Source organism: Stomoxys calcitrans, chromosome 4, assembly GCF_963082655.1.
Source record: "Stomoxys calcitrans chromosome 4, idStoCalc2.1, whole genome shotgun sequence".
Classification (NCBI taxonomy): Eukaryota; Metazoa; Arthropoda; class Insecta; order Diptera; family Muscidae; genus Stomoxys; species Stomoxys calcitrans.
In genome coordinates, this window is record NC_081555.1 from 54,311,925 (window position 1) to 54,330,568 (window position 18,644).

At 40.0% G+C, this 18,644-nt stretch overlaps 1 protein-coding gene across 1 annotated transcript in view; it reads left to right on the plus strand.

Annotated features, from left to right (window-relative positions):
* Positions 1–4,798: 4,798 nt before the first annotated feature.
* Positions 4,799–18,644, plus strand: part of LOC106093061 (calpain-C) — a 43,298-nt gene continuing 29,452 nt past the window's right edge. The window contains exon 1 of the mRNA XM_059367591.1: positions 4,799–6,068. Within this exon, the coding sequence (XP_059223574.1) occupies positions 5,347–6,068 (722 nt within the window). The 5' untranslated portion in view covers positions 4,799–5,346. The remainder of the gene's footprint in view (positions 6,069–18,644) is intronic.

Genomic DNA, 18,644 nt, shown 5'->3' on the forward strand with positions numbered 1-18,644 from the left:
GTACCGATTTGAACCATACTAAGCACAGTTATTGGAAGTCATAACAAAACACCTCATGAACAATTTCAGCGAAATCGGATAAAAATTGCGTCCCCTACTGTCTCAAGAAGTCAAAATCCTCGATCGATTTATATGGCAGCTATTTCAGGTTATGGACCGAACGGCCGTTCGGAGTCGGCTATAAAAAGGAGGCCCCTCATCATTGAGCTTAAACTTGAATCGGACTGCGCTCATGATATGTCAGAAGTTTGCCCCTGTTCCTTTGTGGCAATATTCGTCCTCTGATACAAAATTTAATAAAATTTTTCCAAACATAAAATTTTAATGAAATGTTTTCTATACATATACAATTTAAGTGAAGTGTTGTCTTAACACAAAATTTTAATGCAATTTTTATATAGAATTTTTTAATCAAATGTTTTTAAAACATAATTTTACAATTTTTTTTTAACAAAATTTTTAAAGGCAATATTAAAAAAAAAAATATTTAAGAAAAAATTTAATTCATATTGTTCTAAATTTTTTCTTTAGGAAAAGTTTCAATAACATTATTTTTAAAAATGAAATGTCGACCAATTTTCCTCTAAAAACAAAATTTCAACGAAAGTTTTTCTAAAGAAAAAGTTTCAATAAAATGTTTCGAAAGACAAAAATTTTAACTAATCAATTTTTTTCTGAAAACAAAATTTAAAAGAAATTTATTTAAACAATGGAATTGTTTCTAATGAAAATCATTACAGCAACACACAAATGGCTGCCAGGTACAAAAAATACCCAACAAGAATTTCTAAGGCACATACATTGCTTGGTATCTTTTACGCCATTTATCTTTCAATGTGCACAATCCATTTTAAACGTTTGGCTTTAAATTAATTAATAAATAAAGAAAAACTAGTTGAAACTTCGAAGAACACGTTCTAAATATCATGAATAACACGTATTGTCAGAGTAAAAAACTTACATTTGTCACAAATTCTTGCAAGATATCGCAGGAAACATGTACTTTTATCGTTAATAAAGTCTAACGTTCTTCAGAAAAAACTTCTTTGTTGGAGCTTCTCCATCCATTCTGACAACATGACCTAGCCAACGTAGCCGCTGTATTTTGATACGTGTTACTATGCTATTGTCGTCATACAAGTCGTGGTTCTTACGACGCCTATATGCTCCATTAATGCAAACTGGTACAAATATTTTACGAAGAATCTTTCACTGCCCCGTCTGCTTTCACAAGTACCTATGCCTAAGAACCATATAACAACACGGGTAGTATCAGTGCCTTGTATAGGATAATCTTCGTCTGTGGAGAGGTGTCCTTGTTTCTAAACTGCTTACTTAATCCAAAGTAGCATCTGTTTGCCTGTACCTTTCTTTGCTTGATTTCAAAAATGGTGTCATTCGTTTCGGTTACGGTGGTTCCGAGGTAGATAAAGTTACTGACTATCTCAAAGTTGTGGTTCCCACTTTCTCCATATTCTTTGCCTGATCGGTTGTACATGGCGTTTTGGGAGTTGATACCACCCATTTCGTTTTATCTCCATTTACTTCCATTTGCACTAGCTCTCTTTCGATTCTTTCAAAGGCTGCAGTGACTACAGCAGGTGACCGACCTATAATGTCGGTGTTGTTGTTGTTGAAGCGGTGTGTTGTGCACTGAGGAGGCAGCCCTTGCCGATGGAAGACTCCATCGGGTCAACCCGGTACGTACAACCGGCTGGCATGGGATTGATAATGTCGATGTCGTCGGCATAGGCGAGTAGTACGATTAGTATGTCATATCTATTCACATCTGCATCTCGTATAATCTTCTCCAGCAGTATATTAAAGAGATCACACGATAAGCTGCCTCATTGTCTGACACCTCGTTTGGTATTAAATGGTCCGTAGAGATTCTTTCCTATTCTTACTGAGGAACGTGTATCAGCAAGTGTCATCCTGCAGAGTCTTATTAATTTTGCAGGGATACCAAATTCCGACATGGCTTGAAATACCTTTGAACGTATTGGTTCCAAAATCGTCATTCTCTAGTAAATTGGCTATACAGGATGTAAACTTGTCTCGGCAAAAGTTCAAAAAATTACTGGTTGAAAATCCCCCAGACCAGAAGAGATATCAAGCGGACTTTTTTGTATGCATTTTTGAGCACCTTCCAGCAAAAATCGGACCAAAGATTAAGATTTGCCAGTCCAAAAACCAAAATTTCAAATGCCGAGGTGACCAATTTTAGTCACCTGCTGAGAGCACTCTGGACGAATTACGGCCTTGATAGTTTGCACATAATCCCATTAACTCCGTTTTCAAACGGCAGATTTTTTTACTAGATTTTCGATTCGAGCCCACTGTAAAGCAACTGAATACTCAGGCATCCTATAGTTTTGAAATTTACTGGATGCAGTAAATTGCGGATGACGTTTCTGTTTTTTTAAATATTTGGGAGCCTTCATCGGCGTTGGCACTTTTCTTTAATAGATAAATCTTTACGTTTTGCCATTTTTGGATTTCGTCCGATCACTACACAACTTATTTTTAACCGATATTTTTCTTTTGTTTTTTATTCGTAATTATCCAATCAGTCGTCAGGCCACTACAAAAATTATTTTAAACTTGAACTTTTTTCCATACCACTGTTTTGTTTGTTTTTGAACATGAAAAGCAAACACAAAGTCTTGCTGGGTGTAAACGAGAAACTTGGGAGTAGCGCAGAGGTTAGCATGTCCGCCTATGACACTGAACGCCCGGGTTCGTATCCTGGCGTGACCATCAGAAAACAATTTTCAGCGGTGGTTTTCTCCTCCTAATGCTGGCAACATTTGTGTGGTACTATGCCATGTAAAACTTCTCTCCAAAGAGGTGTCGCAACTTCGGCACGCCGTTCGGACTCGGCTATAAAAAGGAGGCCCCTTGTCATTGAACTTAGACTTGAATCGGACTGCACTCATTGATATGTGAGAAGTTTGCCTGTTCCTTAGTGGAATGTTTATGGGCAAAATTTGCATTTGCAATGAGTTTATGCGAGAAACTATTGTAGTAGTCAATGTAAACAGTGTAGTCGTTTTTGGTAGGTTCCTACCAAAATTGGTAGGTTTTTATTCTCTTGGTAGGCTGACCTCAATTTTTAGTAGGTTTTTCCAACATATTAATGGCAAATAAATTACCGAAAAAATTTTCGGGGATGACTCAAAATTAATTCACTTTGTGTCGTTTCTGTGTATTCGTTAATAGTGCAGAATTAAGCCAAGGATAGCGAGCGGCCAGGGGGTTATAAATTGTGTCATTGCTTCAAATGTCAAGAAAAAGGGCGTAAATTCTGATATTGACCGTAACTGCTGGTACGAATGTTAAGGGAAATCTTTCAAACTTCGTAAATTCTAGATAGAATATGCGGCTTTTGTGCGTTCAATGCCTTCAATAGGAAAACAAGGCTATGTGTGCAGCTGCATACAAATATGTCTAAATCTGGTCTATACTCAAAAGTTGAGGGGTTCATACATCTCGCTGTAACGGCGAAAATGGGAAATAAAATACCATTTCTGGGCTCAAACACATAAATCAGTAGATCGCTTTATCCAAACTCAGCACGGTTGTTCATTAAAATCGGGGCAAAAATACGACTTTATGAACTCAAGAGTCCTTATCGGGAGATCGGCATAAAGGATGGCATAGCAAGATATAGGCCATCTTTGAACTTCAGCCTGTAGAGTGATTTCAAGCAACATGGGCCGTTATGGCCCATTTGCAATCCCCAGTGACCTACATCGTTCATGTTGCTAGCTTTACGCGTTCGACTGCTATCGTGATTTCGACAGACGGACGGACGGTTCGACTCAGAATGTCGAGACCATCCAGAATATATTGGGTTGCCCAAAAAGTAATTGCGGATTTTTTAAAAGAAAGTAAAAGCATTTTTAATAAAACTTAGAATGAACTTTAATCAAATATACTTTTGTTACACTTTTTTTTCTAAACCAAGCTAAAAGTAGCAGCTGATAACTGACAGAAGAAAGAATGCAATTACAGAGTCACAAGCTGTGAAAAAATTTGTCAACGCCGACTATATGAAAAATCCGTAATTACTTTTTGGGCAACCCAATATATAAATATTTCGAAGTGTTACGAACAAAAAGACTAGATTAGTGTACTTCCATTATATGGTGGTGGGTATAAAAATGTATAGCTTAATGTGTTCCAAATGGAATGCCAACTTTTCGGTTTGTAGAACATATGGTAGGTTTGGGTCGGGTTTGCTAGGATTTTTCTTAAATTTTGGTAGAAAACTATTTTCTTGAGTGACAACACTGTATGTAAATGTAACGTATTTTATAGCAATTTTTATTTTGTGTCTATCTGCAACATTAAATGAGAGTCGTTTTGTTCCACCTTTTTTTGTGTAAACTTAAAAACAAAAGTTTGCCAAAAATTCGTTATTGAGAGATTATTTTGTGTGAGAATTTCATCTTGCGCATTAAAAACAATTCATTGCAGAGAAGTATTTGTTGTAGAAAAGTTCTTCGAATAGAGGGAAAAATTGCTGGAAAAAATTGTGTTTTCAGTTTTTATTCGTCATAGAGAACAAGTTTGACTGTACTCGTATTTTGAAATAGCTTCAGTTTTTGTCGAGAATACAAAACATAACGGTTTTCTAACACGGTTGTATTTGAGAATTCATATGCACGAAGTTGCCATTGAGTCTCGTTAGCCTCGATGGCAACGCAGGCTGGCAGCAGTTGCGCATGCCTTGTTGGTTGGTGGTTTCGCATTTAGGTGGCCACGTTTGCTGCAACCAAAACTACCACTTTATTTTGCCCTCTTCGCTCGCATTCTACCATTATTTGCGTGTGTGATATTATTTTTTCCATTTTATTTTCGTATAACTTTCACTTTGTGTTTGGCCTGAACTGATCGTGGTGGTGTGAAATTTTGGTTTGTTGTTTTCTCGAAATTTTCCCAAAACAAGGTCATTTTCAAGTGTTGCAAGAATACGTGATTAAAAATATCCTATTTGCTGGAAAATAGAACTGCAAGTGTGGTTTGGTGTTCATCTATTTGGAAATTACGTAGTCTCGAGTCGTTCTGTGGTGGTTAATGTGTCAATAGTTACTTTAAGCCAAGTGTTAAATTAAGCCAAGCAAAATAAAAGAGGGCACACAAAACGACAGTATAATAACAATAAAATTGTATTCTTTGGTGGTGCTTGTGCGATAGAAAGAACGCCTACGAAGTTTCATTGCAAACTCATAAATATTTGAAATAAAAAAATCTCAACAAACAAATCGGCAATCAAGTGGCAAGCTAAGGTGTTCTTCGTCCATGTGTTTTTCGCACGCAGCACCTTAAACAAGTGTAGAAATGACGTCAAAATATGAACGCATCAAAAACGAGTGCCGTGCCCGTAACAATGCCTTGTGGGAGGATCCAGATTTTCCAGCCGTTCAGTCGTCAGTGTTTTACTATCAGACTCCCCCGTTTACGTTCCAGTGGCGGCGCATCTCCGAAATTGCCGATATTAAAAACGCCTGTTTCGTCAATGAGGCGGAGAATTTTGATGTGGTGCCGGGAAAAATGGGCGATCGCTGGCTGGTTTCGTGTTTGGGTGTTTTGCACTCTTTGCGCAATCTCTTTTATAGAGTTGTGCCAGCCGACCAGAGTTTGAACAAGGCCAATGGTGTTTTTCGTTTTCGCCTCTGGTGGTGTGGTGAATGGGTGGAAGTGTTAGTGGACGATCGATTGCCCACAATCAATGGCCGCTTGGCTTTTTTACAGCCCCAAAGCTCAAATTGTTATTGGGCCTCGTTGTTGGAGAAGGCAATCGCCAAATTGCATGGTTCTTATGAGGCCCTCAAGTACGGCACTCGCTCCGATGGCCTCAGTGATCTGCTGGGCGGAGTAGTGGAGTGCATACCCATCAAAGCCAACAGTACATCGGAATTGATACGCCCGCAACAGCTTAAGACACATTTGGATACGACATGCATTATAACGTGTATAGCAGCCACAAGTGCAGCAGTGGCTCAGCATAAAAACACTCCTGAGCGTTTGCCAAATGGCATAACACTTAATGTTAACTACAGGTGAGTTTGTCAGTGAGCGCTATGCTCTATGAAATTGTTTGGCGGCAGTGTAGGAGAACTAGTTGAAACTGCATGTGATAGGAATTCCGATTACAATATCCCGCCAATGGAATGCAAAAATCCCAAACAAGTGTTTACATTCTCCGAAGTTTGAAATGGCGATAGTCCATCAAAATGTAATAATATGTACTAGGGTTGCCCAAAAAGTAATTGCGGATTTTTTAAAAGAAAGTAAATGCATTTTTAATAAAACTTAGAATGAACTTTAATCAAATATACTTTTTTCCACTTTCTTTCTAAAGCAAGCTAAAAGTAACAGCTGATAACTGACAGAAGAAAGAATGCAATTAGAGTCACAAGCTGTGAAAAAATTTGTCAACACCGACTATATGAAAAATCCTTTGGGCAACCCAATAGAATGCATATGTGCTAAATTCTTTGCTTTGGATATAGACCTGGGGCAAAATTCTGTATAGTTTGTCTACGAAAATCGTTGAATACTCAAATAGTCTTGTGCACAGTGTTTTACTTCCAAATGCCTTCATTAGAATCCCATATGGTAAATGGGTCTCACAGAGGGTTCTTAGGCATGTTTCGACTGTTTAGTTCTGGATGTTGGATATACAGTAATACTTCGATTAACGTTGTCTCGGTTAACGCCGTTTCGATTTGCGTCGTCAAAAAAATTGTTTCAATTTATGTCGTCTTTGGATTTACGTCATCTCAGTAGTTTGCAAGCATGAATAAGTCGATGTGCTTTTTATACCCACCATCATAGGATGGGGGCTATACTAATCTAGTCATTCCGTTTGTAACACCTCGACATAGTGACCTGAGACTCTATAAAGTATGTGTATTCTTGATCGTCTTGATATTCCGAGTCGATCTAGCCATGTCCGTCCGTCCGTCTGTCGAAATCACGATAGCGTTCGAGCGAATAGATATCCGCTTGAAATTTTGCACAGATACTTTCTACCAAATGGACTATATCGGTTATAGCCTCAATAAATACCGATCCCCAGTTTTCACTTTTTGACTCCCTAGAAGCCATAGTTTTCATCCAATTTGGCTGAAATTTGGTGCAAGGATATCTGTTCCAACATTATTGCCAAGTATTATCCGAATCCGTCAATAAAATGGTGTAGCCCCCATATAAACCAACTCCTAGATTTGATTTTTTAAGTCTCTAGAAGCCTTAATTTTCACCTACTATGGCTGAAAGGCACAAAGACTTCTGCTATGACTTCCAACATCCTTGCCAAGCATCATCCGAATCGGTCTATATTCCGATATAGGTCTCTTTAATATCGATATGACTCCTTGAGGCCATAGCAGCTGCAACCAATTCCCGATTCGGTTGTTGTAAATAATTCAAAAACGAACTGAGTTAATAAGGCAAATTTTTAAACCGAATCCATGGTGGAGGTTACCCAAAATTCATGATCATGATTAGACCAATACTTACTTACGCCTCTGTAGATTGGTGGACTGCGATAGAGAAGAAGTGAAACATAAGAATAATACAACAGCTTCTGATAACATGTTGCCTTGTCATAGGCGGAGTGATGAAGACCATTAGAGACTATACTAGATATCCCATAGACATTCAGGTAGTGTGACGATGCCACTACGGCTATTAGACTTAAGGCGATGGGAGAATGAACAGAGGCTAGGGGCAAGTCGTACCATCGAGGTATAAATTCGAGGAGACGATAGAAACCTAGTATAAGGAACAGGTGGATGAATTGTGTGTCCCATGGTATAAATACAAGGGAGAAAGTGGTACAGGGCACGCCAGGGGGGTGGGGGGGGGGAATTTTGTCGCCACTCCTATGGGTGGCCACCATAAATGACCTACTACGGATGCTGACTGAGGAGGGATTTGAACCCGACTGCTACCCAGACTATGTTATAGTACTTCTAAGGGGTAAGGATCCGAACGAGCTATGTAAAAGGCCAAAAGTGTCTTGCATATGGCATATGACTGGGCTAGACCCAGAGGTCTCAATGTTAACCCAGAGAAGACTGAAATATGCCTGTTCACGAAGAAGAAGAAGGTGGGCCGACTTAACGCACCATGTTTCCTCAATAAGACGATTCCGATGTCTTGGACAGGAAACTGAATTGGAAATGTAACATTGAGGAGTGTACTGAGAAAGCTCACAGATGTTCGGCACTATGTAGACGGGCCGTAGGATCGAAATGGGGACTGAATCCGAGGATAGTCCACTGGCTCTACAGGAGCGTGATTAGACCAATACCTACTTACGCCTCAGTAGTTTAGTGGACTGCTATGGCGAAAAAGTGCAACATAAGGACCATACAACAGGTTCAGAGAACATGTTGTCTTGGCATAGGCGGAGACATGAGGACCACGCCCACTAGGGCACTGGAGACTATTCTAGATATCCGACCCATTGACATACCGATTAAGTGTGAGGCAGCAACTGGGGCTATGGGAGAATGGATTGAGGATGGGAGCTGCTCATACCATCGCGGTATAATCGAGGCGACGATAGGAAACCTGAAGGGAAGGGAAGAGGTTTCAGATCGGATACCTGTGATGAACCTTGAAGTCGAGTGCGAGGCACTGCTGCCATCGGCACAGTCTTGGATTGACGGAACCCTAGTATTGCAATCTGGAAGATCATGTTACTCGGATGGATCACAGCTAGAGAACAGAGTGGGCCTTGGGGGTTTACATTGAGAACCCAGGGACTGAGATCTGTTTTAGACTGCCTGACCATAATACGGTCCTGCAGGCGGAGATCCGGGCGATCACGGAATGCGTGAAGTGGTGTGGTGCTAATGCGAGGACATCGAGTGTGAACATCTTTATCGATAGTTAAATTGCCATAAGGGCAATAACACCCAGGACGGTAAGGTCACGAACAGTCTTGCAGTGTAAGAAAGAGATTAACGCCTTCTCTGAGGATGGGAAAATCCGCATCGTTTGGGTGCCTGGTCATAACGGAGTAAGGGGAAATGAAAGGACAGACCATTTGGCGGTGAAGGCCAGGGGACTGCCGTCAATAAACTTGGTTAACCCGAAGCATTTCGGGTCGACGCAGACCGAGTTAAGGGAGTGGGCGACGAATGCGCATGCAACATTGTGGAACAGCGAAATGGTCGATAGGGCGGCGAAAATCCTATGGGGGAATCCAGATCGTGAAAAGACGAGGCTATTAATGAAAGGAAGCAAGAGGAGGCCAATATAGCTATTGGTATCATAACGGGACACATAAGACTACGAGCTCAGTTATGTAAAATCGGTGCGGTAAGTGATAGCATGTGTAGGGCATGCGGGAAAGATGATGAGACGTTGGAGCATTTCCTTTATCATTTCCCGGCTTTCGCGTCCAAACAGATACCAGTACTTAGGTGGAGACACAATAACAGACATGAACCAACTTAGGGGAGTGGCATTGAAAACAATTAAGGATTTTGTAAGTAGCACGAAATTCCTAACTTAAAAATTTCTTTTTAGAGGTTACTTTATAGTTTTTAGAGCGCACAAGCCGATTACTGGCTTAGGTGTATGTTCATAGTGACATGGGGCGGATTAATATCTGCACCCTCTTTTCAACCTAACCTAACCTTATAAATCATTTGGAAATAAACAGTATGAATTCAGTAAAAATCGCACTTATTATCCGATTTGTCTGAAATTTAGCACAATGATTTATTTTAATACCGCCAATATTCGTCTCGAATATGGTTCAAAGCGGACTTCATCTTAATATAGCCCCCATATAGACCGATTTCTCGATTTAAAGTCTTAAACACATAAAAACCGCACTTATTACCCGATTTGGGTGAAATTTGGCACGCTGAATTGTGTTTAGATCTCCGTGTCGAATATTGTTCAAATCGTTCAATATCTTAATACCATGAAAAAAAAAACTTGACCCAAAATTTAAGATTTTTCCTTATTCGTAGGATTTTAGAAATCAAAACGATGGTATCTTCAAATTTGATTTCCTATTTACTAACGAACATGAACATCCGTTTCGTATTTTGACACCTGATTGATCTTTAAGCATTTAAAGATGCTCCTATTTGTAATGCTATTTTGGGTTTTTAACTACGGTTCACTGTTGTTTTGTCCCAAGGTCGGTTTCCTAAGTTTCAACAATATTTGGACCATCATTTTGGGCTTTAAACGCAATCTTAAGGATTTTTAACCAACCATTTAAATAAAAAATTATTAATATAAAGGAAAACATCTTCACAAAAGGGAATGTTTCCTTAAAAAGTTGAAAATTTGATCATCTTTAAATGAAGTTTGCTTATCTTTGGCTCGAATCTTTAGAATCAGTACAAACAATTATTCAGTGTATAGACCACATACAGATCGATCTTCCGGTTTAAGGTCTTGGACTCCTAAAGTCTGTATTTATTGTCCCATTTCGCTGAAATTTTACACAGTGAGTTGTGTTAGGCCCTTCGATGTCCGTGCCGGGTACGGTTTAGATCGGCCAATTTTGGATAAAGCCCCCATCAGGGGCCCAGCAAGTAGGAGGGGAAGGTCTTCCGAGTCCCCACCACACCAAAATTATTTAATCTAAAAAAAATTATTCCAAACTCTAAATTTCAGCAGAATTTTCTTGAATGACAAAATTTTATATTTATAAAAACAAATTTTAGCGCTGGCGAGGGCACCCCCAAGATTATTTTTTTTTTAAGGATAAAATTATAATGAAATTCTTACTAAAATTATAATGTAATTTTTTCTAAAAAAAATTTAATGAATTTTTTTTAAACAAATTTCAGCTTAACACGCACTAGCGACAAAATTTTCTGCAGTGCTGGACTCTCCTCAAAGTACTTTTTTAAAGACAAATTCCTTAACAACTGTTTTAAAAGACATAACATTTTTTTCTAAAGATAAAACTTCTAGTTTTATCTAGTTTTCAACCCTTTTTTGTTTTACAGACTAAATTGCAGTGAAAAATTCTTTAAAGACAAGCTTTTGCCTAGTTTTGGGTATTCCTCGAAATTATAGGATGTAGCCAGAATTTCAATAAATAATTTTTTATGCCTGCTCAATATATTTTTCGACGCTACATTTTGCCTTCAATTTTATTTTGCTTTTCTATTCTAAATAGAAACAAAAACAAAAGTCATTGGTGTAAGCTGGACACAATTCCAATAACAAAATGATATTTTTTCTATGCAGAGATAAAACGTCAGACATTTTTTGCTCAGGCCTAGGCTCCCTTAAATTATTTTTTCCGAAATAAAGATTTAAATAAATTTCAATAACATGTTTTCAAACGACAACAATTTCCTAAAATTTATTTATTTTTAAAGAAAAAAAATTTTAAAAAAATCTTTTAATTACAATGTTTTTTAATAAGTAATTTGTTTAAAATATAATATTTTTATGAAGGTTTTAAGCAAAAACAATCAAAATTTTCTTTAGCCAAAATCTTCATGGAATTTTTCTAAAAATTTAAAAAAAAAAAAAAAAATTAAAAATTAACGAATGACTCTCGATTCCCTTTCCGATTTTGATTAAATTTTAGATATGCATTATTTAGAGTAATTATAATGACGCATCGATTTTTAAAAGTTTTTAAATTAAAAAAAAAATCTTTCATTTTTAAGTCAATATGTTTTTACTACAAAAAAAATTATTTTATTATTATTTTGTGACCATTCAACGATAAAATGGGCATTTTAATAACTCGCACATGCAGTTGCGCCTGCTGTCAAAAGCAGTAGGCTTACGCCATAAATTTATTTTATAATGTAGAAACCATCAAATCCAACCGGACACTCATTTGGTTTCTGGAAATCTCACTTCTAAGAGTTTTGAGAAAATTTATTTATTTTTTTTATGTAAGAAATCGCCGACTTTTTACTAGTCATTTTTCTCCCAAAACATGATCTTATGTGATGGGTAAAATTTTTTTAAACTGGGTTAATTCGTCCACTTTACGCCAATTCAAATTTCATTAGCATATCTCTTTCCTAACACGAGCCATAATTTTTCTAAGACTCATTTCTAAGCTCTAATCTTGGGTATTTTCTACTCATACAGTCATACAGGTCTACCAGTTTGCTGTCTATTTTTTTCAAAAATCTTCGAGAGGTTGTTGCTAAAACGTTTGCAACATTTTTTTTTTTTTTTTTTGTAAAAAATCATATAATTTCCCACCACCAATTTGGTTTTCGACACAAACACGGGCCTCTAGAACTATACCATAGAATTATTGGGGAAATAACTACAGCTTTTGAGAAAAAATATACTGCTCTGCAGTATTTCTCAACATAAAGAAAGCTTTTGATAAAGTTTGGCACCCTGGATTACTTTATAAATTTAAAACAATGTTACCAGCTCCCTTCTTTATGTATCTAAACAATAGATCTTTTTTTGAAAATATCAATTAGATTGCATATGTAAAATTACAGCTGGAGTTCCTTTATACAGCGTACATGGACCAATCTTGTACACAAAATTTTCAAAATTCAAAAATTTTGCAATTACAATTGAATTGTTTTCAAATCTGGCTCAACAGGTGGAATATTCTCTTTAGGTTAGGTTAGGTTGAAAAGAGGGTGCGGATATTAATCGGCCCCACGCCACTGATAATGATATTAAAGTATTGATACGTAAAAGAGATTGTGCGTACTCTCGATGGAAGCGTTTTAGAACACCTGAACTCTTTAATGACTACAAGCGTGCGAGGAATCAGACCACTTCTTGTATAAAGACGAAGAAAATAGCTTATTTTAGTCGTAAATTTCAAGAGGCATTGAACACGAAAGATACTTGGAGACATATTAAGTCAATTGGAATAGGAAGTGATAATGCATCAATTGATAGACATGTTGATTTAGATGAGATTAATAGGAGTTTCTTGAACTTATCTTTTCCTGAGCCAAACATACATTTCTACGACAGTGAATTTAGTAACGTAAACCATAGTAGTAACAACACCTCACCAGACCTACGTTTTGATCTTGAGCGTTTTGAACAAAGCGATATCGTTAGCGCTGTAGAATCGATTAAGTCTAATGCCATTGGTTTTGATGGTATTGACCCAAGATTTTTTAGGATAATTCTACCCTTTATTCTTCCGTATATGTGCCATCTTTTTAACAATATTATTTTAAGGAGTTGCTATCCACAGTCTTAGAAACGGGCAAGGATAGTCCCAATACCAAAGAATAACCAGGAATTTAGGCCAATAGCAATACTTCCATACGTCTCTAAGATATTTGAGACTCTAGTCAACCGGAAAATATCTGAATATATTGCGAATAATTCGCTGCTAACAGATTTTCAATCTGGTTTCCGGCCAAAGCACAGTTGCACTACTGCACTTTTGAAAGTAGTTGAAGATGTAAGGAGTGATATTGACAGCGATAAAGTTGCCTTTCTTGTTCTTTTAGATCATTCGAAAGCATTTGATTCCGTTGATCCCAATATACTTTGCCTTAAACTGAAACATTTATTTAAATTTTCTGAAAGAACAACGGATCTTATATATTCCTATCTTACGAATAGAAGCCAAACGGTATGTGTTGATAGCCGCTGTTCTAGTTATCTTCCAGTCTCAAGAGGTGTTCCACAGGGGTCTGTATTGGGCCCACTCCTTTTTTCCTTATATAGCAATGACCTTCCTGGACAGTTGCGCAACTGTGGTATTCATATGTATGCCGACGACGTACAGCTGTATATGAGCTCCTCACCGGAGAGGCTGATCGATGGCGTACTTCGACTAAATAATGACTTGGATAGGATAAACACATGGGCAAACGCCAAACTTTTCGGGTGACAATGCCGCCCAATCTTGATGTGGCAATTGCTGGAGCCCCAATTGAGATTGTTTCATCTGCAAGAAACCTTAGTTTGGAGTTTGATGATAGACTTTCATGGAAGAACCATGTCAGTATGACAGTGGGCAGGACCTACGGCGTTTTACGAAACTTATATATGAGTCGACAGTATACCCCTTTGTCAATAAGAATGCTTTTGGCTATGACATTTATTCTGCCGAAACTATTATACTCTTGCGAGGTTTTTTACGGTTGTGATGTAACTCATAGGAATAAATTGCACGTGGCCTTTAACGATGTCGTTAGATACATTTTTGGTTTGCGTAGAAGAGACAGGGTATCTGACTTTGCCAGACAAGTATATGGTGTCTCTTTTAACTCGTTCCTTAAGATACGCTTGTTGCAAATGATCCACAAGATAATTTATACCAATGAACCGTCATATCTGGCTTCTGTATTGCGTTTTGCCAACTCTACAAGAGGTAAACAAGTAATACAAATACGTCATCAATATCGTGTATCTGAACAACAGTTCTTTGTTAATGCTATACGTCTCTGGAATAATCTTCCCAATAGTATTCAAATTATAAATAATGAACGACAGTTCAAATCTTTGATTTATAATCATTTTAATTAATTATTTGTTTTGTTTTTTTATAACTATTTTTTAATTTATTTTATTAGTAACTTTGATTAAATTGTTAAATTTTCTTTAAAGTTTCTTTATCTTCTTTTTTTTATTTTGTTTAGACCTTTTTTTTAACTTAAATATTGTATCAGTAACTTTGCTTAAATTGTTAAATATTTTGTACCAATTATTGTTCTATTTAAATGAAAACTTGTTGAACTCATTGTATTTATCAATTTACTAACCCATGCTTTATATAAGACACTTCTTTTGTATGGGTTTTATCATAATAAAATACAAATACAAATACAAAATAAACTGTGGACATACACCAAAGCCAGTCAATCCCATGGCAGCCGGTTGTACGCACCGGATTGACCCGATGGAATCCTCATCGGCAAGGGCTGCCGCCTCAGTGAACGCGTTCGTCTTTTTTCGTCATGGGAGAGGCACATCCCGGAGTGCCTTCTCCGTACGCTTCTGGTCCGTGTCGGGATTGAAAAGAACCCCGGACCCTGGTTCTGTTCGGTTTGCCAGAACCGCCTTCATCATCGGTCAGTGTCGGTGAGGTGTAACCGGTGCTTGGAGTGGGTACATTTCCGTTCTTGCTCTGGCCTAACTTCGCTACGGGAGTATAGTCATACTGGCTATGTCGATAGGTGCTGTGTGAACATAGCCAGCAGTGGGTCACAATCGTCGCCTTCGGCGTCCTCGGCGTCCTCGTCGTCGGATTATGTGACCCCCCCGACCTCTCCCGTACGGCAATTTATGAAACGACAGCACCCTAGCCCTACTATTGCCAGGCCAGTGCCGGGAAGTGTATCGTTCTTGCAGTTAAACTGCAACGGACTGCGTGGCAAGATTGATGAGATTGTAGATTTTATGAGTCGGAAGAGCATATCGGTCGCAGCGATCCAGGAGACAAAGCTGACTAACACCTGCAGCTTGCACAGTTGTCACGGCTACAATGTGCTACGTAAGGATCGCTCAAGGAATGGAGGTGGGGGACTGGCCTTCGTTATACACCATTCCGTGCAGTATAGACCTATCTCGCCTGCGCTTGACGCTAGTGACCCATACATGGAATGTATGGGGGTAGCAGTCAGATCTGGTACTGCCGAGATAGAGATATACAACGTGTATATACCGCCGGTTGGTAGCTGTGTCCCGATTAATGGGCAGGCCTACAACCCCGACATAAGTGGGTTGCTATCTGGCCATAGTCGTCTGGTTCTGGGGGATTTTAATGCACATCACTCGTCATGGCATTCTCCCCTAGGTAACGACCAGCGTGGCATAGCTTTGGCAGAGGAGATAGATAGCTCCACGTTTTGCACGGTGAATGAAGATGCCCCCACTAGGATTACGAGGAGGTGCAGCAGCTCGCCAGACATCTCAATTGCATCCCCTGATCTCCTGAGTGACGTATCCTGGCAAGCCGTCATCTCTTTGGGGTCAGACCACCTCCCCATAATCCTCACCATCGACCGACCACCCGACTTCATAACCTCTGAGCGCCGGACGTTCATCAGTTACAAGAAGGCCAATTGGACTGGCTTCAGAGAGTATACCAATCGCCGCTTCAATGAACTGCCACCCCCCTCTGATGTGCTTGTGGCCGAGAGGAAATTCCGAGACATCATCAACGCAGCAGCCGCTCGCTTTATACCAGCCGGTCGAATACCGCAAGTGCGACCCAATTTCCCGGCGCCAGCAGTGGTACTCGCAGACGAGCGTGATGGGATTCGTGCAATGGACCCCGCTAACCCCAGAATCAGCGAGCTGAATCTGGAAATAAACAGGGTAGTCAACGAACATAAGCGGAATTTGTGGCTGGAACACTTGGAGCAATGTAACTTAGGCACCGGTGCAGGCAAACTGTAGGCCACTGTTAAGTCTCTCTCGTACCCCGGTAGACGGGACGACAGGACCTCAGTCACTTTTGGCGAGATAACCGTGTCTGATTCGAAGAGATGCGCCAGGTTGTTCAACCGTCAATTTATTGTGCATCCCGAGAGAGACAGGGCAAGGAGGGGTTACGAATGTCATCCGTGGCGCCAAATCTTCCAAGGCGTTGGGCCCCGACGGAATCTCTACATTGATGTTGAAGAATCTGGATTCACCTGGAGTTGAGTACTTTACCACTGTCCTTAACCTGTCATTGAACACTCTTATAGTTCCCGATGTCTGGAAAATGGGCAGAGTGATCCCGCTACTGAAGCCTGGTAAAGACCCGAGTTTGGGGGAGTCGTACAGACCGATCTCCCTTCTCTCACCAGTGGCAAAGACGCTTGAGGCATTACTCCTCCCGAGCCTCGTAGGAGAATTTCCATTCGCCGAGCATCAACATGGATTTCGGAGACTGCACAGCACAACAACAGCTTTGCATGCCATCACCACACACATTTGCCGTGGCTTCAATCAACCCAGGCCATGTGATTGGACGGTCCTCGTGGCACTGGACCTATTGAAGGCATTCGACACGGTCAGCCATGCCAAATTATTTGAGGACATCGCCAACACGTCCCTTCAGCCAGGCCTGAAACGTTGGGTCGCGAATTATCTGTGTGGCCGCCAGTCATTTGTGGAATTTAGGGATAAGAAGTCAAAACACCGTAGAGTGAAACAGGGAGTTCCCCAAGGTGGGGTGATATCTCCGGCTCTGTTTAACCTCTACCTATCCTCCATCCCACCTCCTCCAGACGGCATAGAGATCGTATCATATGCGGACGATTGTACGATCATGGCATCAGGCCCCCCACCCATTGATGACATCTGCGATAGGTTGAACGTCTACCTCAACGAGCTTGCTTCACATTTCGCTGCAAGAAATATGAAGATATCCGCCACCAAATCTTCAGCCACACTGTTCACTACAAATACGCGTGAGGTGAATACTGAGCTGACTGTGATGGTCGATGGAGAAATGATTCCGACCATCAAGTGTCCCAAAATACTTGGCGTCACATTTGACAGCTCCTACACTTTCTCCCCACATGCCACAGCAATCTGCAATAAAGTCAAAAGTAGAAACAAGGTCCTCAAGTCACTCGCTGGCAGCTCTTGGGGTGCAGACAAAGAAACCTTGTTGACCACGTACAAAGCAATTGGCCGGTCTGTGGTAAGTTATGCAGCGCCAGTGTGGTCACGTCAACTTTATGACACGCAGTGGAATAATATTCAGATCTGTCAGAATGCCGCCCTCCGTACTGCGACGGGCTGTTTCCTCAGTTCTCATGTGGACCATCCATCAAGAGACAAAGATCCTACCAGTGCGAAGACATAACTACATGCTGTCTAAGCAATACCTTTTGTGCTGTTATCGCAGAAATCATTCAAATCATCATCTTGTGGATAGATACCCACCGCCCAGAAGCCTTAAGGTAGATCTACACGATCTAGAGCGTGAGGTCCAGCGCTACAAGAGAGAACCTCTAGATCAAGCGGCATATCAAGCGAGTCTGAACAACATTCATGCAGACACGGTAGCAGACGCGTTAATTGGCTACCGGGTGAATGTAGTCCTTGGAGAACGACCGCCACCCATTGCACCCGAAGAAATCGACCTCCCCCGGCAAACCAGAGTGGTTCTGGCTCAATAACGTTCCGGCAGATGCAGCCGCCTCAATTCCCACAGAGCTAGGATTGATGCCGACGTGCGAGATGTATGTCCCGATTGTAACCAGGGATCGCACGATACACGTCACCTGTTTAACTGCCCGGCCAGACCCACTCGACTCCGACCCAGATCCCTGTGGACGCACCCCATCTTAGTCGCGGAGTTCCTGGGTCTTGACACTCAACAGAATCAAGCAGACGAAAGATAGTACACAATAAACTGCTACAACAACAACAACAACAACCAAAGCCAGTAATCGGCTTGTTGTGCGCTCTAAAAACTATAAAGTAACCTCTAAAAAGAAAATTTTAAGTTAGGAATTCCGTGCTACTTACAAAATCCTTAATTGGTTCATTTCTGATATTGTGTCTCCAACTAAGTGCCGGTATCTGTAAGACGCGAAAGCCGGGCAATGACAAAGGAAATGCTCCAACGTCTCATTATCTTCCACAAATGCCCTATACATGATATCACACACACACACCGATTTTACATAAGTGAGCTCGTAGTCCTATGTGTCCCGTTATGATACCAATAGCTA